The sequence below is a fragment of the Grampus griseus genome, assembly GCF_964374135.1.
Source record: "Grampus griseus genome assembly, chromosome: 16".
Classification (NCBI taxonomy): Eukaryota; Metazoa; Chordata; class Mammalia; order Artiodactyla; family Delphinidae; genus Grampus; species Grampus griseus.
This window is the reverse complement of record NC_139010.1, coordinates 22,710,766-22,731,362: the sequence shown is the minus strand read 5'-3', so window position 1 is coordinate 22,731,362 and position 20,597 is coordinate 22,710,766. Positions and strand designations below refer to the sequence as shown.

At 35.8% G+C, this 20,597-nt stretch overlaps 1 protein-coding gene across 4 annotated transcripts in view; it reads left to right on the top strand.

Annotated features, from left to right (window-relative positions):
- The window catches only part of HERC4 (HECT and RLD domain containing E3 ubiquitin protein ligase 4), a 135,629-nt gene extending 117,802 nt beyond the window's left edge, over window positions 1–17,827 (top strand). For all 4 annotated transcript variants that reach the window (XM_082673002.1, XM_082673003.1, XM_082673001.1 and 1 more), the window contains 6 exons: window positions 4,158–4,324; window positions 4,974–5,040; window positions 7,465–7,547; window positions 10,949–11,132; window positions 16,182–16,284; window positions 17,163–17,827. In XM_082673002.1, the coding sequence (XP_082529128.1) occupies window positions 4,158–4,324; window positions 4,974–5,040; window positions 7,465–7,547; window positions 10,949–11,132; window positions 16,182–16,284; window positions 17,163–17,371 (813 nt within the window). In that variant the 3' untranslated portion in view covers window positions 17,372–17,827. The remainder of the gene's footprint in view (window positions 1–4,157; window positions 4,325–4,973; window positions 5,041–7,464; window positions 7,548–10,948; window positions 11,133–16,181; window positions 16,285–17,162) is intronic.
- The last annotated feature ends 2,770 nt before the right edge of the window (window positions 17,828–20,597 follow it).

Here is a 20,597-nt window from a genome sequence, read left to right as displayed (position 1 = left end):
TGTTATAAGTTTCTTTAGGTTTTCTAATTCTTCTAGTGTCAGTTAGTAGTTTGTGTGTTTCTAGGAATTTGTCCATTTCATCTGGATTATCTATTTTGATGGCATGCAGTTATTCATAGTATTCTCTTATAATCCTTTTTATTTCTCTGAGGTTGATAGTAATGTCCACACTTTCGGTCCTGATTTTAGTAAGTCTTCTCTCTTTTTTTCTTGGTCATTCTAGCTAAAGGTTTGTTAATTCTATTAATCTTTTAAAAGAATCACCTTGGGGCTTCCTTGGTGGCGCAGTGATTGAGAGTCCGCCTGCCGATGCAGGGGACATGGGTTCATGTCCCGGTACGGGAAGATCCCACATGCCGCGGAGCAGCTGGGCCCGTGAGCCATGGCTGCTGAGCCTGCGTGTCCGGAGCCTGTGCTCCGCAACAGGAGAGGCCACAACAGTGTGAGGCCCGTGTACCGCCAAAAAAAAAAAAAAAAAGAATCACCATTAGGTTTTGTTGCTTTGTGTATTGCTTTTCCATTCTCATTTCATTTATCTCCACTTTAATCTTTATTATTTCCCCCCTCTGCTAGGTTTGGGTTTGGTTTGCTCTTCTTTTTGTAGCTCCTTAGGATATAAAGTTAGGTTATTTATTTGAGAAATTGTTTCTTTTTAATTAATTAATTAATTTTTTTATTTGGCTGCATCAGGTCTTAGTTGTGGCACACAGGATCTTTGTTGCGGTGCGCGGGCCTCTCTCTAGCTGTGGTGCGTGGGCTCAGTAGTTGCAGTGCACGGGCCCAGTAGTTGTGGCACACGGGCTCCAGAGCACGTGGGCTCAGTAGTTGTGGCACGCGGGCTCTCTAGTTACGGCACATGGGCTTAGTTGCCCTGTGGCATGTGAGATCCTCATTCCCCGACCAGGGATCTAACCTACGTCCCCTGCATTGGAAGGCAGATCCTTAACCACTGGGCCACCAGGGAAGTCCCCTCGTTTTTAACAGATGTTTACAAATATAAAAACTTCTTTTTGAACACTGCTGTCCCTGCATTCCATAAGTTTTTGTGTGTGTATTTTCATTTTCAGGAGTCTCTTAAGTATTTTCTGATTTCCCTTGTGATACCTTCTTTGACCCATTGGTTTTTTTAAGAGTGTGTTGTTTAATTTCCACATCTTTGTGACTTTTCCATATTTCCTTCTGATATTGATTTCTAGTTTCATTCCATTATGTTCTGAAAAGATATATTTTATGATTTTAATCTTCTTAAATGTAGTCTTTTAAAATTTATTGTTTTTCTTTGTTTCCCATAATACCTCTTATTCATCCAGTTTTCTTGTGTTTGTTTCTTTTGTCTTTTTCTTGTGGTTCTTGGCTGTTTATTATTTTAGAGTGTGACACTGAAATGCTACCTAGATACTTTATGTGTATGGGCACTGTGTACTGGCCCTATTCATAGAGTGATTAGGTGGGGGCCTCTCAAGGGTGAACCCTCAAATGTCAGCATATATAAGTTTTTTATTCTTTGTGTTTACAGGAAAGGTTGTAGCCCTGGCTGTCAGTGTTCTAGTAGTGTTCCAAACACTGCAAAAGGAAGCTAGGATTCTCACTGTTCACTGTACAGACCTTCATTTGATCCCTTTGTTTTTCTTTTTTTTCTTTTTTTTTTTTGCGGTACGTGGGCCTCCCACCACTGTGGCCTCTCCCGTTGCGGAGCACAGGCTCCGGACGCGCAGGCTCAGCGGCCATGGCTCACGGACCCAGCCGCTCCGCGGCACGTGGGATCCTCCTGGACCGGGGCACGAACCTGCGTCCCCTGCATCGGCAGGCGGACCCTCAACCACTGCGCCACCAGGGAAGCCCGATCCCTTTGTTTAATGCAGCACCCTGACCATCAGCTACCTCAGATTTCAGAGCCTCTTTAGTTCATCCTTTCCAAAAAGGCAACAGCCTTTCCACCAAGCATCCTATTTTCAACCCCACTCTGATACCTCTTTCAGATTCTTATGTTTTACTAACTGAGCTACCTGGACTACCTCTGACTTTACAGGTATTAATTGGCACTTCCAGTTCCTGAGCCTACAGGACAGATGAACTTGTTTTTTACTGGCTTTCCTCTAAAAGCTACTGTTTCAGTTTTTTCTGCTTTACCGAAACAGACAAGCTATCCATTTACTTCTCATATTTTGAAATATTGAAATCTCTTTAGTGCTATTAAAACCCTCCCCTATTCTTTTTTTCTTGTGGGTTTATGCCATTTTTAATTCTTTATTCTCACTTAGAGGGATTTCTGGAAGAAGAGAGATTAACACATATTCAGTCTGCCCTACTTAAGAAGGACTTTCTAAACTTCAACATAATGTAGGACATCACAGAAGAAAAAGTTTAATTTGACCAATGAAAAATATGATATAACAAAACATAAAAAGCATATATGTAACAAAGATGACACAGGGTAATAACCCTGACATATGATGAATTCAGATACAAATATATAAGTAAACACTAGCCCCCAAAAAATAAATGGGCCAAGTATACAAAGAGGCATTTCACAAACACACAAATCCCTAATTTTCAGTATCACTAATAGTAAAAAATATATAGTAAAACAAGTTGTCATTTTTTTTAACTCAGAAATATGTTTTATGTGTCTGTGGTATGTGTATGCAGATGAAAATGTGGAAAGATAGTCATTTTCCTGGACTACAAATGGCGGTACAAACTAGAACAGTTGTGGAGGAAAAGAGTTTGATAGTATGCTTAACTTTCCTTTGACTTTGAAATTCTTCCTTGCAAAGCAGAATTTCTTCTAAGGAGGTATTCCAAGCTACGGACCAAAATATATGCAAAAAAGATGCCCATCTTCTTTTGAAAATTACTAGCTAATTCGAATAATATTTATTGAGCCTTCACTGTGTGCTTCAGGAACTGTGCTAAAAGTATTTTACATACATTATTCCACTTAATCCTCACAACAACCATATGAAATTAATACTACTTTTATCTTGAAAACAGTGAGGCTAGATAATGAATGAACCAGGTCTGGAGCCCCAGATCTAGTTTAAAAATTGTTTGCTCTTAATTGTCATGCTTACTGAATTTCCTGTGACCATATGTTAATTCTCTAAAGATTACTGGGGTGGGAGAGGTGAGGGGAATAAGCATTGTTTTTAATATTTTAATAATCTAAATGTCCAACTATAGTTAAAATAGCTAACTTAGTAAGCCATGGAACTTTTATATGATATAATATGCAACCATTAAAAATTGTGTTCTGGAAGAATTTTTTTTTTAATTAATTAATTAATTTTTGGCTGCTTTGGGTCTTTGTTGCTGCGCTCAGGCTTTCTCTAGTTGCAATGAGCAGGGGCTACTCTTCATTGTGGTGCGTGGGCTTCTCACTGCAGTGACTTCTTTTATTGTGGAGCATAGGCTCTAGGCACGTGGGCTCTAGAGCGCAGGCTCAGTAGTTGTGGCGCATGGGCTTAGTTGCTCTGCGGCATGTGGGATCTTCCCGGACCAGGGCTCGAACCCCTGTCCCCTGCATTAGCAGGTGGATTCTTAACCACTGCGCCACCAAGGAGGTCCTGGAAGAATATTTAATGACATAAGAAAATACTTGTGTTGTAATTAGAAAAATGAGAAAGCCTTAAGTATAATGTTTTAAATTATTTTTCTGAACTTATAGTAGATGGAAATACATTAAAAAAATTTTTAAGTTGTTGTTTTTGGGTGTTTCTAAGTGATTGGATTACAGGTGTTTAATTCATTTTCTTCTTTAGGTTTTTTATTTTCCAAATTTTGAATGTGTATAATTTTTTAAATCAGAAAAAATGTTCTAGTAATCATTTCATTTATTAATGTAATGCTTAAAGATGTGAAAACGATTCTATTTCTGGGGAAAAAGCCAGTTGTGAAATTATATATTTAGTATCATCTCAACTAAATTTTAATTTTGTTTGTCCCAGAAAATACGTTGAATGCAAATGTGCAAAAATACTAACAGTGGTATTGTCCCAGGGAGATGGGAATGAGAATGAACTTTTTTCCTATTATTCATTACTTTTTTCTGTGTCTCCAAAATTTTCTACCACAAGTATGTGTTTTTGTAATCAGAGAAAGTTTAATGTTTTAACTTGGAGAACAAGTCTTTACTTATTTTTCCCTTATAATTTTAGACATTTGAAGACAGTGATTTGTTCCACTTGATTGGTGTTATCTGTGGATTAGCAATTTATAATTTTACTATTGTGGACCTCCATTTTCCTTTGGCTTTGTATAAGAAACTGCTAAAAAAGAAGCCATCTCTGGATGATTTGAAAGAACTAATGCCTGATGTTGGGAGGTTAGTTCTAAAAAGTGGCAAGAGTGGGGTTTCGAAAATAGGAAATGGGGAATGTCCAGAAGCTTTCCTTTTAGGAATAATTATGTTTCTGTTGTTCTTGTTGAATTTCCAAAATAAACTAATAGCCCTTCTAATAAAGGAAAACCCATTGTGTTACTCAGACTGAGAATTTTCTGCTGAAAGCGTTATGTGTATAAAACCATGTACTGAATTTTTAGTTTAACAATACTTTGTGAATATCTGATAATAAATTTAGGAAGGTAATGTTTCCTGAATGTAGTTAAATGATTTATTTGGACTTTTACTTCTAATCACCTTCATTCCTACATGTAATATGTAAAGTTTCTTTTTATTTATTACATAAAATGGAATAAAAATTGTATATAAATAAGAACAAGCGTTGAAAATAGGTGGATACATGTTTTTGTATTCAAAGCAGGAGATGAAAGCCTTAGAGTAGGTTTTTTTTCCTTCAGCATTGTTTATAAGTTTTCCATTGTACATCCACCATTCTGAAACAAATATAAAAGTACAAATTAACAAAAGGATTTGATCAAGAATGAATGAAAATATATACTTAGTCATAAGCAAAATAGTCAAAATACTCAATAATATTTTACTTCAAAGAAACATATATATTGTTTTTCAGAAGCATGCAACAGTTACTGGATTATCCAGAAGATGATGTTGAGGAAACATTTTGTCTTAATTTTACGGTAAGATGAAAAGACATAGAGTAGCCTGAGTGTTCATCATCCCTTTTTATTTATCAGCTGTGCCTTATGGTTTTTCTTTATTTTAATGGATGGTATTCTTAAAGAACCCTTTAGCTAACATTTATTGAGCATTAACTATATGCTAGTCACAGTACATGCATTATTTCATTTAATCCTCATAATCCCAAGAGATGGGTATTATTATCCTTATTTTACATATAAAGAAAACTGAAAACAATCATCACACTTCAGAGATAGTATTTGTATCCAGCTCTGTGACTTCAAAGCCTATGTTGTTTAACATTATACTAAAGATCTTTACAAATACAAGGGGTCCTCTTTATTAAAGTGTTCATTTTTTGAGTCTGCAGTTACAAGAATGTTTAGAGAAGCATAGGTTATTGTAACATGAAAATATTCACTAATGAATTTGCCACCTAAAAGATTAATTCCCACTCAGATATCCCTTTCACACTAACATTCATCCTTGCCTATTTAGTCTTACGGTTGGATGCAATACAAATACAAATACATTGGAATATTATTTGGAAGATGAAATTGCAAATCTTGTAAAAGATGCAGAACTTAATTCTCTGAGAGGGGTGTTCAGTAAATCATCCAGTTACATGCAAAGCCATTGACAAATAAGAATCTGGCAGAAGTAGACTAGTTGACAACTAAAGAAGAGAAAATCAGGAAGGATTATAAGTCACTTCAGAAGTAACAATTTCAGTATTATAAATTAGACTCTTGGGAAAATGGTAAAACCTTCAGTTTTTCTTTTTTTATGTCTTTTCAAAAACTTTGTTTGTTCCCCACCCCTAAACAGTTCTCTTTATGTTTTTATGGTCAAAGCTGACAAAAGCTACCATATTCCACTATCACACAACTTGCCAAAAAATTATGTGCCCCCTCAATAAAGTTTATCCATTCTTTGATCATTTTAAGAATTGGCACATAGTTTAGTTGTAAGAAAATTTGATAGATTTAGGGGAAATAAGTTAATTTATTTTAGTAATGTTTAATAGTTTTCAAGAAAAAACATTCTCCTTGGACTTCTGTTTACTATGAAATTTTAGTTCTCCTTTTCAGTTGATTCACTTATAACCATGTCAGTTATCATTGAATCTTTACTGTTCATCTCAATTGACTGAAACATTGGGTTCCAAGCAGTTTAATTTCTGATTTATCAATCACCAAGTTTGTGAATGCTTAGTATATCTAAGAACTGTGGTAATTGAAACATTCCTTCCTACTACCATTTCTTTCCCAGACGTTCAGTGGCTCTTTATTACTTGTAGAATAATAGCTTTATAATGGACTTAAAAGACCTTTGTAATCTGGCTTTCTTTCTAACTTTCATTGTATCCTTCCATTCATACTGCATTTTGTCATGTCTCACAATATTCTTTTATATACCTTACCATCCCTGCTTTTTAGGGGCATACTTTTTTTTGATATTTGCTCTTATATCTATTCTTTTGTTCAATCTCTGTACTCAGTCAGAAATTTCCACCCTCTCCTAATCTTTCAGAGCCCTACTTACCCTTCCAGGTGCTTTTCAAATGACATTTCTTCCTAAAGGTTTTTAATACTTCCTCTAGTTAGAAGTAAGTTTTCTTTCTTCTGTGGTCTGGTAGTATTTTGTTCATGTCTGTATTATAGCATTGATTTTATTATAATGAGTTGTTTACATATCACATTTCTCCTCTTTCATTAAATAGTAAACTCCAGAGCAGGGATTTATTCATCTCTTATCATCCCACTCCCACCATAGTGTTTTATAGACAACAGATACTAAAAAAAATGTTTTAAAAGAAGAGGATAATATTCCAAAAAAAAGGGAATAGGAAGAAGAAAGATTCAAAGGTGGGAATGGTAACATTAGGAAAATGAGTACACTAGTAAGGGAAATTAAAAGTTTCAAAATAAACGACTCTTTATAGACCAAATTAATGGCAAACTGGAAGAACAACTTGTAATTAAGAATGCAGCAAGGAAGAATTCAAGAGTAGCAGCTATCATGTGGGAAGAATGCATAGCTAGTCTAAACTGAATGCATTCTGACTTCGAGTCTTTCACTTGTCCGTGGAAAACATGCTTTCTAATATTTTACTCCTGTAGTGACCCTTCTGAAGTTTTACACATGATAAATACTCAGTTTCCTGTTTTTAACAAACCAAACACTTGTTGATTTGTAATTAGTTAGTCAAGGTAGGATTTCAAACTGCCAGAGAAGATGAAGATTTCTAGTTGTGGCTTTATGCAGAATTCACAAATAAGCTTATGGTAGCAGAATTTTACTGCAAATTTATTACTCCTTATATTTAATGAGAGCAAGGTAGATTATAATAATAGGTTATTAAAATAATCTAATAAGTTTTGAGTCTGACATTGACTTTTTTTAAAAATTTAAATTAATAGATCACAGTTGAAAACTTTGGTGCAACAGAAGTGAAAGAACTGGTTCTAAATGGTGCAGACACAGCTGTTAACAAACAAAATCGGTAAGTGAATTATAAGCAGCATCAGTGGTAGTAAAAAGATTCAGTAGGCATTTTCTTCTGTATTTAGAAATATGTCACAACCTTAAGTTTTTACTCAGATAAAACTTATTTTGAATGGTAAGGACGTAATTAATCTTCCTTTTGCTCCTTTTAAGACATTAATAAAGGGATTAAAAGATCATTAACAACAAGAACAAAGAGAAGGGAGAGGAGACAACAGCAAACTCATTTTTGGAAGCTAGAAGCCAGTGGTGCCTAACTTCAGCCAGCCAGAAAAAGCTGCAACATAAGATGGACTGGGAGCCAAGAAGGCAGACAGTTCATATTGCAGAACAGAGGCCTCAGGCACTGAGAATAAAAAACAGGTTAAAATGTGTATGTCTGTGGAGTTTAAGGGGAAGCTGGAAACAGAAAGATTGGCTGTTATAAGAAGCAGTTAGAAACCCATTTCCCTTAGTACACAAGTAGCTGGCAACTTCCCCTCTCCAGCCTAGGCAGATTGGAAACTTACATTCTGGGGAGATTGAACTAAAGGAACTGTGGATTTGAGGGCAGTTAGGTACAGCCAGGGACAAAGCGCTGAAATGAAAACAGGGAGATTAAGTGACAGTCTACAGCTCCCTCCTCCTTGACACTCTATATTGGAGGATTCTTCTCTGGGAAAACTGCCTAACTTTTAAATGTAAGTGAATAACCAAAGATCAGTAGACATTTAAGAAAGGACCAAAACAGTGAAAAAGAATGCCAAGGAAACACAAACAGTGTAGGATGAAAAACAAAACTTCAATGAAAATTGAAATCAGTATCCTCAAGATGGTAAGAGTAGCATCCATAAGGATACTATTAAAAACTGAAAAAAATTCACTGAAGGAAATGGAATGAATGAAATTTGTCAAAGAAATGGTACGAAAAAAAACTTCCCAGAACTGAATGACATGCCTTTTAAGATGGAAAGCATGTGAACTGAAAAAACATATGCCAAAGCAAAAATACATGAAATTTCAAAACCCAAAGAAAAAGGGACCCTAAAACCTTTCAGAAAAAAAAAAAGCAGACCATACGCAAAGAATTAAGAATCAAAATAACATCAGGCTTCTAAAGAATGACACTGAAGCTAGGAGATCAAAATTCTGGGAAAAAAATTATTTTTAACATAGAATTCTATATTGAAACTATCAAGTATGTGGTGTATAAAAACATTTTTATACATGCAGAGTCTCAGAGAATTTACTTCCAGCGCATTTTTCTTAAGAATGTGTGGAGGATGTGTCCTACCAAAACAAGGAATTGAACCAAGAACGAGGAAGACAGGGGATCCAAAAAAAAACAAATAGGAGAGACAAAGAGGAACAGCAGTGTGTACATGATTTAGAAAGAGCAGTCAGTCTGTGGTAGATCAAGAAGATGGAGGGCTCCAGGAGGAATGTCTTCAGGAGAAAAATGCAACCTAAAATATTTGAATGAATCTAGAGGAGATTGACATTTCTGTTGAAGTTGGAGATGAGGTAGCAACCTAAGGGAAACAAAAGTTCTTTTTAAGAAAAATAATCATAGAATACTCCCTAGCTGAATATTTATAATCATAAAAATGTTAACAATAAATATTGAACCAATATTCATTATTCACTGCATCAGATAATATTTATAATTGTAAACCAAGGAATAACAATAGAACTGTGTTGTTGAAGTTTGAAGGTAAATATCAGAAGGAATAGCAAAAATAGTTAACAAATAGTTTTCTTCAAATTGCCAGGGACTTGATCCAAATGATTATAATCCTGATTCTACTACTTAGAAGCTGTATAACTAAGTTTAGGTAAATTAGTTTATGTCTCCATGCCTCATAGTCTCTTTTTCCATAAAATGGGATGATAAATTATACATACTTCATGGGGTTATTTTGAGGATTAAATGAGGCGATAATTTTAAAATGCTTAGAGTAGTACCTAGCACATGTATGTGCTCAGTAAATGTTGGCTGTTAGGATTATTACTGTTCGACATTTTAAAATGTATATACTTCTACTTTGATAAAAAATAAAGCTGTTTTAAAAATAATGTGAAAATAATTTAGGTCTTTCTACTTACCCTTTAAAAAAAAGCTTGGTTTTGAAAAACTTTGACTATGATTTAGAAAGATTGTTTTTTTCAGCTTTTAAAGTTTCTATTGTTGGACTGATTCTTTAAGTTTCTAACAAATATTGTTTCCCATAGGTTATTTAGAAGTAATTTAAAGAATTTTGATCTTTGTACTGCCAGTCCTAGTTACATAATGAAAGTGTTGAAGGCAAAAATGTTAGCCCATAAAACAATTTAACCTTTTGTACTTAAGAGACTTAACTAGTATAAATTTGACTTTCTCATTAGATTAATTATAAAATTATGCATTACAAAATTATCTGTTTCTTCTCATCAGAACCTTATGCTGATAAGCATATGCTATTATTAATTTTTCCTTAGGGCCACCCAGTTTTATAATATCCTCCTTTAACCTTTTTTTTTTTTCCCTCTTTGTAAATTTAGTTTGGTATTATTTTAAACTTTGCTAAAATGATTATCTGTAGATGACTAAATTTACCAGTATTCCCATTTATAGAATCATCCTTTTTAATTTGGAAAACAAGAGTATGAAATATCGAAATCCTCTAGTACCCATTCTCATTATTGGTTTGACCAGATAGTTCATAAAGTGTTTGTGGCTAACAGAACAAATTGAATAAAATAGTAGTTCTAATTACTGGGTAAAGGGGTTTCCTTTTGTATCATAACAGGAAGAAAAGCATCCAAAGTGTTCATGTGTATGTGTGTATTTATATGTATGTGCACATACATTTGAAAAGAAACTGCACTTGTAATCTTTAATGATTATCCTTAAAGAATACTTAGTGTCCCTGTTGGGTTTTTAGTTTTTTAAATAAATTGTGTTATCAGATTCCTTGAAACCCAAGGAAAAACAGACTGTAGTCTGTCAAATAGTCTGAATCCCAAAGCTCTCATTTTTTTTGGTCACCTAGTATTTTTAAGAGGTTATTCTTTTTAGGGATGTATGTGGAATGGTATGTATAAATTCTGAATAATTTGTGAATTTAAAAATTTTTTTATAGCCATTTGTATCATCATTCTCCCCATTAGGAAATGAAATCTTTCACTTAGAAATAGCCTAAGAATGGCTGTAAATGAGAGATTGTACATGCCTCATAGATATACCAGATTTTTGTATAGAAAGAATAATAGACTTCTTCATAAAGACTTTGTCCCTTTGAACCTTACTCATACTTTCTCAGTTTTATACATAAGTAGCAAAAAGTACAGCTGCATTCAAAGTTTTAATAAGACTTCAATATGTATTCTCTATAAAAAATGATTTTTATATTCTGTGCATGTGTGCTTTTTCATTTCTAGGCAGGAGTTTGTTGATGCTTATGTGGATTACATATTCAGTAAATCAGTGGCTTCCTTATTTGATGCTTTTCATGCGGGCTTTCATAAGGTCTGTGGAGGAAAAGTCCTTCAGCTCTTCCAGCCTAATGAACTACAAGCAATGGTTATTGGAAATACAAATTATGACTGGAAGGAACTGGAAAAGGTAGGGGAAAACAAATCTCTGATATTGTTTAAATGGAAAGGCAAAAGGAAAACATGGCTTGTTGATGGAAATCTTGCTCTTTCATTTATTATTTTCCATTTTACACTATTTAGTACCATCGTTTTTATAGGAAAACACTGTACCCTTCTTACTCCACAATGAATGAATTTTAATTATATGAATTAGATAGCATTTTTATATCTCTGGTATTGGTGGTATTCATATAGAAAAATATTATCTATGACAGAGGCTGAATAGAAGCCCCAGCTAAAACTGAATGGGCTTTCATTCTGCCTCAATCCTAGGAAAACCATTATGAAAAGCACTCACAGTGATTACGATCTTTGTTTCCTTTTTTTCTGATTAGTCTCAATGTTAAGTTTTTTATCAGAGAATAAATAATACTCATGATTTTCATTACTGATGCCTTAACGAATACAGGAAACTTTAGGGAGAAGATGGGGAATTTTTAAACAACTTTTTTCTTTTCCTTCTTTTCTATACAAGTAATTCTCAGATATTTCTTCAGCTAAACATTTAGTGAAAAGTGCTACGTTAGGTCAACTTTAAGAAAGATGTATGCAGGGTTGATCTGTACATTTTTCCATCTTTGTAATCTAGCAACCTCTGATACAGCTTTTGCATTAGTAGTTCTATACTGTATACCTGTTAAGTTAGCTAACATTAAAAAATATGTTATTAAGTCTAACAAGGATACAAAGCATTGGGAACTTTCATACATTGCTGTTGAGAATACAAATGATACAGCCACTTTGGAAACAGTTTGACACTTTCTTATAAAATTAAACATATATTTGTTACATTCTCTAGCAGTTCCATTCCTAGATATTATGTTCACACAAAAATCTGTAAACAAGGGAGGAAAGAAGCATTATTGTTTAATGGGTACAGAGTTTCAGTTTTGGAAGATGAAAAGCTTCTGGAGATGGAAAGTGGTGATGGTTGCATGTAATGCCAATGTATTTAATGCTACCAAACTGTACACTTTAAAAAGGTTAAGATGATCAGCTTCAGGTTATGTGTATTTTACTACAAGTTTTTTTTTTAATTATGTTTTTAAAAATCTGCAAACAAGTCAAACAACACAGATATCCTTCAGTGGGTGAATGGATAAACCAACTGTGCTGCATCCATACAGTAGAATACTACTTTGTGTTAAAACGGAAGGCACTATTGACACATGCAATGCCTGAGATAACTCTCAGAGTCCTTATGTTGAGTGAAAGAAGTCAGTCTCAGAGAATTACATACCATATGATTCCACTTATATGACATTCTTGAAAAGCCAAAACTATGGTGAACAGGGGCTAGGGATGGAGAGAGTGTGACTGCAGAGGGGTAACACAATAGAGTTCTTTGGGTTGATGGAATTGTTCAGTATCCTGATTGTGGTGGTGGTTTATCTCTACATGTGTTTCAAACTCATGGAACTATACACATATCAGAAAAAGTCAATTTTACTGTGTAATAATCTAGGGAATAAAAGTTTTAAATTAAAAAAAAGTTAGGACTTCTGGTTAGACGTATTGGAATAAACACATTTTTCTCTGCTCCCTCCCAAAATCTCACTAGAATGACAATAAAGGAATAAAAATAGGAATAACCACCCCCACCCCCCCAAAAAAAATACAGTGAGCAAGAGAAAAAATAGTTTTAGAAGATAGAAAGTAGGTGGATGGGGACTTCCCTGGTGGTCCAATGGTAAGGAATCCACCTTCCAACGCAGGGGAGGTGCGTTTGATCCCTGGTCAGGGAACTAAGATCCCACATGCCGCGGGACAACTAAGCCCGCCCGCCACAACTACTGAGCTCGCACGCCTCAGCAAGAGAGCCTGCACACCGCAAACTACAGAGCCCACATGCTCTGGAGCCCCCATGCCACAACTAGAGAGAGAAAACGTGCATGCCACAACTAGAGAGAGACCCGAACAGACAGTGGCACCATAACGAGAAGATCCTGCATGCCTCAACAAAGATCCCGTGTGCTGCAGCTAAGTAAGACGCGATGCAGCCAAAAAAAATAAGGAAAATAAATAAAATAAATATTTTTAAAAAGAGAGAGAATAGGTGGATGAGTTGAGTGACTTAGAACAAAGAAAATTGAATTTGAAGCCTCCAGAGGGACAGGGTTGTCAAGAGGCAACCCGTGTCACAATGTAGAATCTCTGAAAGGCTCAGGAATTGGCACATCATGCTACTGTAATGGCAGGGATGCAGGGCAGGGCTAAGAGCAATAGGATTACTTCAGAGCTAACTTAAGGAATTATTAGACCTCTCACATCCCCTTTCCTACCCAGCAAAATACAACTCTGGAGAGAGGCTTTAGAATCTGGGAAAACAGGTAGAACTGAAGCTGGCACTCAGAAAGCTGGTAGCCAGGCTTAAATCCTCTAGGAAGGAGAGTGAAGATTTCTTTTTGGGGGTAAATTGATCTGCTGAAGAGAAGAAAGCTGTATTGACTTTAAGGATACCCCAGTGGAAATGGACCCCACCTCCAGTCACTCTACAATGAAAACAATGTAATGACCTCTCATCACACTTTAGATCATACACAGTTTATCCTTCTTGCCTCATCTTCTTTCATTCCTCCTCTCACTCTGCTTCAGCCTTATTGGCTTCTTTGCTGAGCCTAGAACCCTCCAGTCTTGTGGCCTTTCTATTTCCTGTGCCTGGAATTCCCTTCACCTTGGTAATTCCAAATGTTTCTTGCTCTCACTTCCTTTATGTCTTTATATCTATTCAGAGACCTTCACTCGGTAACTTACTAAAAATTGCACATGGGCACATATACATCCCTATCTCCCTTCTGTGCTTTTATTTTTCTTCTTTGAATTTGACTAAATAAAACTTTAATTGTCTTTACTGTCTGCTGCTCCTTACCCCCCACTACAAATGTAGGCACCATAAAGGCAGGATTTTTTTCTCTGTGTTCACTGCTTTATTTCCAGAGCCTTAGAAGGGTACTCAGCAAGTAGTTAAAACCTTGCCTGAAGATATAACTGATAGAAGTGTTCATTCAGTAAGACAGGACATTTTTTTTAAGTATATTTTAGTGTACTTAGTGTACTTTTAGTGTATTTAGTGTACTTAGTATACTTAGTTTTTTCCACTGTGTATCTGATTCATTATAATTTCATTGATTATGATTTATGACTTTAGATGCTCTTCTTCATCAGGACTGTGTACACATTTCCCCAGAACCATCTTGAGGTTTAAAAAAAAAGGGAAATAGAAAAAACTAGGCATCCTTCTTTCATTTCCCCACTAACATGGTCACAGACTAATTCAAACAAGTTAATACATCAGCTGATTTCTAAAATTCAAACCATTTTCTCCAAACCTTTATAAATTAATAGCAAGGGCTTCCCTGGTAGCACAGTGGTTGAGAGCCCGCCTGCCGATGCAGGGGACACGGGTTCGTGCCCCGGTCCGGGAAGATCCCACCTGCCGCGGAGCGGCTGGGCCCGTGAGCCATGGCCGCTGAGCCTGCGCGTGCGGAGCCTGTGCTCCGCAACGGGAGAGGCCACAACAGTGAGAGGCCCGCGTACCGCAAAAAAAAAAAAATTTAATAGCAAATATGTTGTGGATTTCTCAGGCGTTCAGTCATTGAGATAATCATGGCTACAAAAAGAGCCCCAAATTCAAGAAGCCCACAAGCAGATATTCATTGAGCCCCTACTGGTTGCCTGATACTATGCAACAGATTAGGAAGAGAGCAGTAAATAAGATTGAGACATGGTCTTTGTCCTCTAGTAAGGAAGCTGGACATTAAGTAATTGAACTGTGATGAATATAAAGGAAGGGAGTTTAGTGAATGGTATATAAGGAGAAGCCTGACCTAGGCTACAGAAACTGGGAAAGCGTCTCATAGATGGTGCACTCCACCAGGTAAGTAAGAACTTTGTTCACTGAAGTTTCCCCACGGCCCCAAACTTTGACTAAAGCTCATTATATATGTGTTGAATGAGTCAATGAATGAATTAGGTGACATTTAATCTGAACCCTAAAGGATAAATAGAAATTAGCCTGATGAACAAAGAAAGGAGTGTGTGTTAAAGGGGAAGTGTATTAGCTGTTTTGTTGCAAATTACCGCAAAACATAGTGGCTGAAAGATGACAGTGACATTTATTGTCTCCCATAGTTTCTGAGGGTCTGGAATTCAGAGGTGTATTTAGTCCAGTGATTTTAGCTCAGAGGTCTCTCACGTGGTTGCAGTCATAATACTGACTGTTGCTGTTAGTCATCTGAGATTTAAGGATAGAATTTCCCTTCCAAGATGGCTCACTCACATGGCTGTTGACCAAAGGCCTCAGAATCTCACCATGAGGACCTCTCCATGGGGCTGTTTGAATGTCCTCATGAAATGGCAGCTGGCTCCCCCTTAGAGTGAGTGATCAAAAAGAAGCTAAAGCCACAGAAGTTTTTGTCATCTAGCCTCAGAAGTCATGCATTCTCATATCTACAATATCCTAATCATTAGAGGTCAGGTCTGTTCAGTGTGGGAAGGGACTACACAAGGGCATGAATAGCAGGAGGCAGAGATCTTTGAGGGCCATCTTGGAAACTACCACAGAAAATTACCGGTGTTGCTCTTAGAACCATTTATTTTTTAAAGAGAAGACAGAATAATACAAAATAATTAGTATGACTTCTGTTCATCAATATAGGGAAAGAAAATCTTATAATTATTACAGATACTTAATTCCATGTTGAACTTTAATAATCCATTAATATTTTAGTGATTCTGGTTTATCCTTTAAATATTTACTTTGGAAGATGATATTACAATCCTATCATGTTCTTTGAATTGGGAGGGGGGAGACATTTCTGCTGATTCATACATATTTTCTTCCCTTTCCCCTGGAACTAACAGTTGCAAAATGCCCAAGAAGTAGTAAGTAGTTAACTGAATCACATGAGTTTCAAACACCTGGACAATGTTAGCTTTATGTGCTAAGGAAGCCAGTTTGTCAGATTCGAGATAAAACATATCTCTTAATATTAATAAAAGGTTGTGTTGTTTTTAGAATACAGAATACAAAGGAGAATATTGGGCAGAACATCCTACAATAAAAATGTTTTGGGAAGTATTTCACGAATTACCATTGGAAAAGAAAAAGCAATTTTTGTGTAAGTATTTCTAATTTTGTGTTTTATGAGAATGGAATCTAATAAACTTATTCTCACAGGAGATTAATTGATTCACTTTAGTGGGTAAGGTTTTTTCCTTATTATACCAAGGTCCTGTTTTTAATTTTTCTAATCTACATCATTACATGTGTTTTCATATTTTGAAAGCTAAATTCAGTTAGCTTCCAAAATAGAATTGTTTCTTTCAGATGAAAGAAAACAATTTATAACACTGATTACAATAAACTAGGGATGTAATTCCTTTTAGAATTTCTAAAAAGATCTCTGCAGTATAGCTCTTTTCTGTGTTCAGTCTTCATTTTCTTTTTCTCCTTGCTTCTGCATGAAAACTTTGGGAATTGGTGCAGAAAATAGAACTCTTCTATTCCAGGACTTCTCTTATTTATAGCCTAATCTGTGTCTGTTTTGCATATCATAGGATGACAGGTCATTCTTCAGTGATTTGAGATTTGGCTGCCAATTATAAATTTCTGTTTAAAAATGACAGAAACAAGACAAGTAGAAAAAGGGATCATAATCAAAACTGCATTTTGTTTATAAACTAGTTCTAAATGGCTATTCTTTTCAAAAAGTTGTTTTCTTAGAGTGTTTCAGGGACAATAGTAATTCATGTACCAAACATTAAGCATCTCCTGTGTGCTAATATTAAGATTACACTTTTAAAGAAAAAATATTGTTTGGATGTGTCTCACAATCATGCTTCCACAAATTCTGGAGATAGGCTTCCAGTAGAAGTAACATTTCCATTAGAGCAAATGTTACTATAAAGCTTTGCTGTGGTGATTGTCTTAATAACTTGATACTCCATATTGTTGTTTTGATAAAAAGTAGTTGGCTCAATGGTTTTTTCTTGGCAGTATTTTTGACAGGTAGTGATCGCATTCCTATTCTTGGTATGAAGAGTCTAATACTAGTCATCCAGTCAACAGGAGGTGGTGAGGAATATCTCCCAGTTTCCCATACCTGTTTTAATCTTCTGGATCTTCCAAAATACACGGACAAAGAAACTCTACGCTCTAAACTGATCCAAGCTATTGACCACAATGAAGGTTTCAGTTTAATATAACTTTGGAGTTATAACTATTCAGTTTACTGCAAAAGCATTAAACTAACTATTAGTGTGTTTTTTTGTGGTGATGAATCCAGCAAGGTGACAGAGGTACTATTATAATTCTTACTTGCAAAATGTTCAATGCAATGAGTATTCATGAAAGCCAAAAAAACATTAAAGGAAATGAACAAACTGTGTTAATATTAAACTTACTGTACAGACCCATGGATTTTTTTTTTGCCATCTTCCAATAAACATACAAGTATTGTGAATACATGGAAGTTTTACTAACATGAATTTTAAGAGTTTGCATATTTCACAAATGATCTGGTGTGTGAGTGCATGAAAATGTTGCTTAATTTTTCTTCAATCACGGCTCAAAAACCTTTAACTTTGGCCTGCAATAGTCATTTGATTATTTTTTCATTTTGTAAATACTGTTAAGTTTTGTAATAAAATAGTTATGTTCTGATACCAGTACAGTTTCTATGGTTGTAATTGAACTGAGCTGACTTTTAAGGGTTAAAAATTATTATTTAAACCTTATTCTGAGAATCTATGAAAGCAAAAAATTAGTATGGTGAAAATAGTCTTTGCTTTTTTGCTAGAATACATGTCCTTGTGCAAATCTAAATTACAAATAGAGTTCTCTAAATAACTTATAGTTCTTTCCTTTTGTGACTCTTGAGATACTAACGATAAATGGGAGGTTATCAGAAAGCTTAATATTTAGTAATGGAAGAACTTTGTCCTACAGTTGCCAGAATACAGTCACTGACTACTGTGAGAACCAGTCACTGGGTTATAGCTTTTAAAACTATTGCTGCTGCAGGTTGGTATTTAAACGGAATTTTCAGTGCTTTAGAACTGTTTACTTGAATTTTAAGAAACATCTTAACAGTTTTATGGTGCTGATGCTTAGTTATCTCCTGTCATTAAATTGTAACACTGAGTGATGCAACACATGTGACTTTCTGCTATAATGCAACTGTTTTTTTAATTTATTTTTTAAATGCCATGAAAACTGTTTAAATATTATTCATTGGTTTAATATTTAAATTTTCATTGGTTCTCACATAAGATTCCAAATTCTTCAAAAAGAGTAATGTCTCAGGGAAGGTCTCTTAAATTTTTGGATAGTTTCCATTCCCATACAAATTCATCCATTTTATAGAGGTCCCCAAGTCTCTTATCTGTAATTCTAAAATCCAGAACAACTCTGGAAAAAAATTGTGTATATAATTTTACAGCAAAACCTGATCTGAACTGTTGAGGCTATTTATGGTATTAAATGGGACTATTTGTACGTTTTACTGTGGCAATGTTTAATGTTTGATTACTTTCTGTGTTTGATCTAGGTGCTGCCTCAGACCTCTATGGGTTGCTACATTATGTGTGCTTTAAAAAATTCTTTAACATTCATAATTCCAAAATGCTGCAAATGAGCCCAAGGGTTTTGGAGAAGGGATTGTGGACCTGTACTTTTATTAACTTCATTTATTTATTTATATTTTGTCTGCGTTGGATCTTTGTTGCTGCGCACTGTCTTTCTCTGCAGCAAGTGGGGGCTACTCTTCGTTGCGGTGCACAGGCTTCTCACTGCGGTGGCTTCTCTTGTCGTGGAGCACAGGCTGTAGGTGTCCGGGCTCCAGTAGTTGCAGCACGGGGGCCCAGTAGTTGGGGCACACGGGCTTAGTTGCTCCACAGCATGTGGGATCTTCCCAGACCAGGGACTGAACCCGTGGCAGGCGGATTCTTAACCACTGTGCCAGGGAAGTCCCATGGATGCCTGTACTTTTCAGTAGTTTAACTTAACAAACTTTGGTGGACCATAGGTGTCTTTCTATAGATACAAGCCCTAATAATTTTCCTTAAAGTACATTTTTCCCAATGAAAATTCTTCCATGTATCTGTTATTATACTATTTCTCTGCACATCCATTCCTTGAGAATATTGATTATTCACATCGAAAACTAAACGTTACGTATCAGATGCTTTTTTTTAGTAACCTGTTTGCTATGAAGCTCACCTGTGAAATAGCAGCCACTTTGGATTAATACAGGTGGAGTTCGTTTAACAAATATTTTAACAAGGGCCTGACATCTTACCTGGGAACACAACAGTACAAGGCATAATTTGGGTAAGTCTGATATTTTCCTGTTTCTGTTGCTGCAGACCTACAGTAGAATTAACAGCAGGGAGATTCATGGTAGAAAATTAAAATACCACTGAAGATTTTTCAAATTGCCATTTGCTTATTAAAAAGCAACAAAAACACTGAGCTTTATAGATTAGAAAGTAGGCAAATGCTGAGTTCATTAAATTATAAGGACCATGATTAGTGAGTTGGCTAAACTTTTGAAAATACTTGGCCTCCACACAGACCTATTTGTAAGAGCAACTGTATGTTTTTAGCTCCCCTGTTTTAAGTCAGTAGTAATTTTAACCAATAGCCATTGTTCAGACTGATTGAGAAGGCAGTAGAACCAAGACACGCCTTTAAGTTGGCATGAAATAAAACCAGAATGTAGTTTTCAAAACAGAGACCTAAATTAAGAGCTCCAGCCTTCACATAGGGCCCACTCATAAGGACCATTCATTAGGGTTATTTCTAACAGGTTTGTTTTTTTTTTTTGCACTGTAGATGATCTTCACTGCATTTAGTTTAAGCAAGTCTTTTGATGAAGTGTAACATGTAGAAGGCAGTCTTCCTCCGCATATGGTGAGCTCTCTGAAAGCACGGGCGAGTGGCCTTGCTCCCAGCCTCTTCCCAATCCCCAGCCTGTTTTGCACTTGGGCCACATCCAAACTCCTTATTATAGTTTTGTTCTCCCTTCTGAATAGTTCAGTAGCTGCCCACTCTTACACCGCTAACACTTCTAGAGATAAATTGGGAATTGTTTGTTTTATATAAGTCTGCCTTACCTTCCCTGTTAGGCCAGCCCCCGGGAATGGAGTGTTAAATGCAGAAGGGAACTCCCCAACTCCTTTCCCTTCTCAACCCTTTTGAATCACCTGGGGCTACTTCTTAATACTATGTGCAAGCCCCACCTTAGGCCTGTTAAATGCTCAGGTTACTTTCAGAAATTTCCCAGTGATCTTTAATCCCAGTTGGGAGGCACTTAAAAAGAGGAGTCATTAGGCCATTTCTCCCCATTTCTGCTAGCTCTGTTCATTTTTAAGGAGTCGGAAGAGCTTTTTGATTATGTCTGGGAGTTGAGACTTGTTTCAAATAAAATTG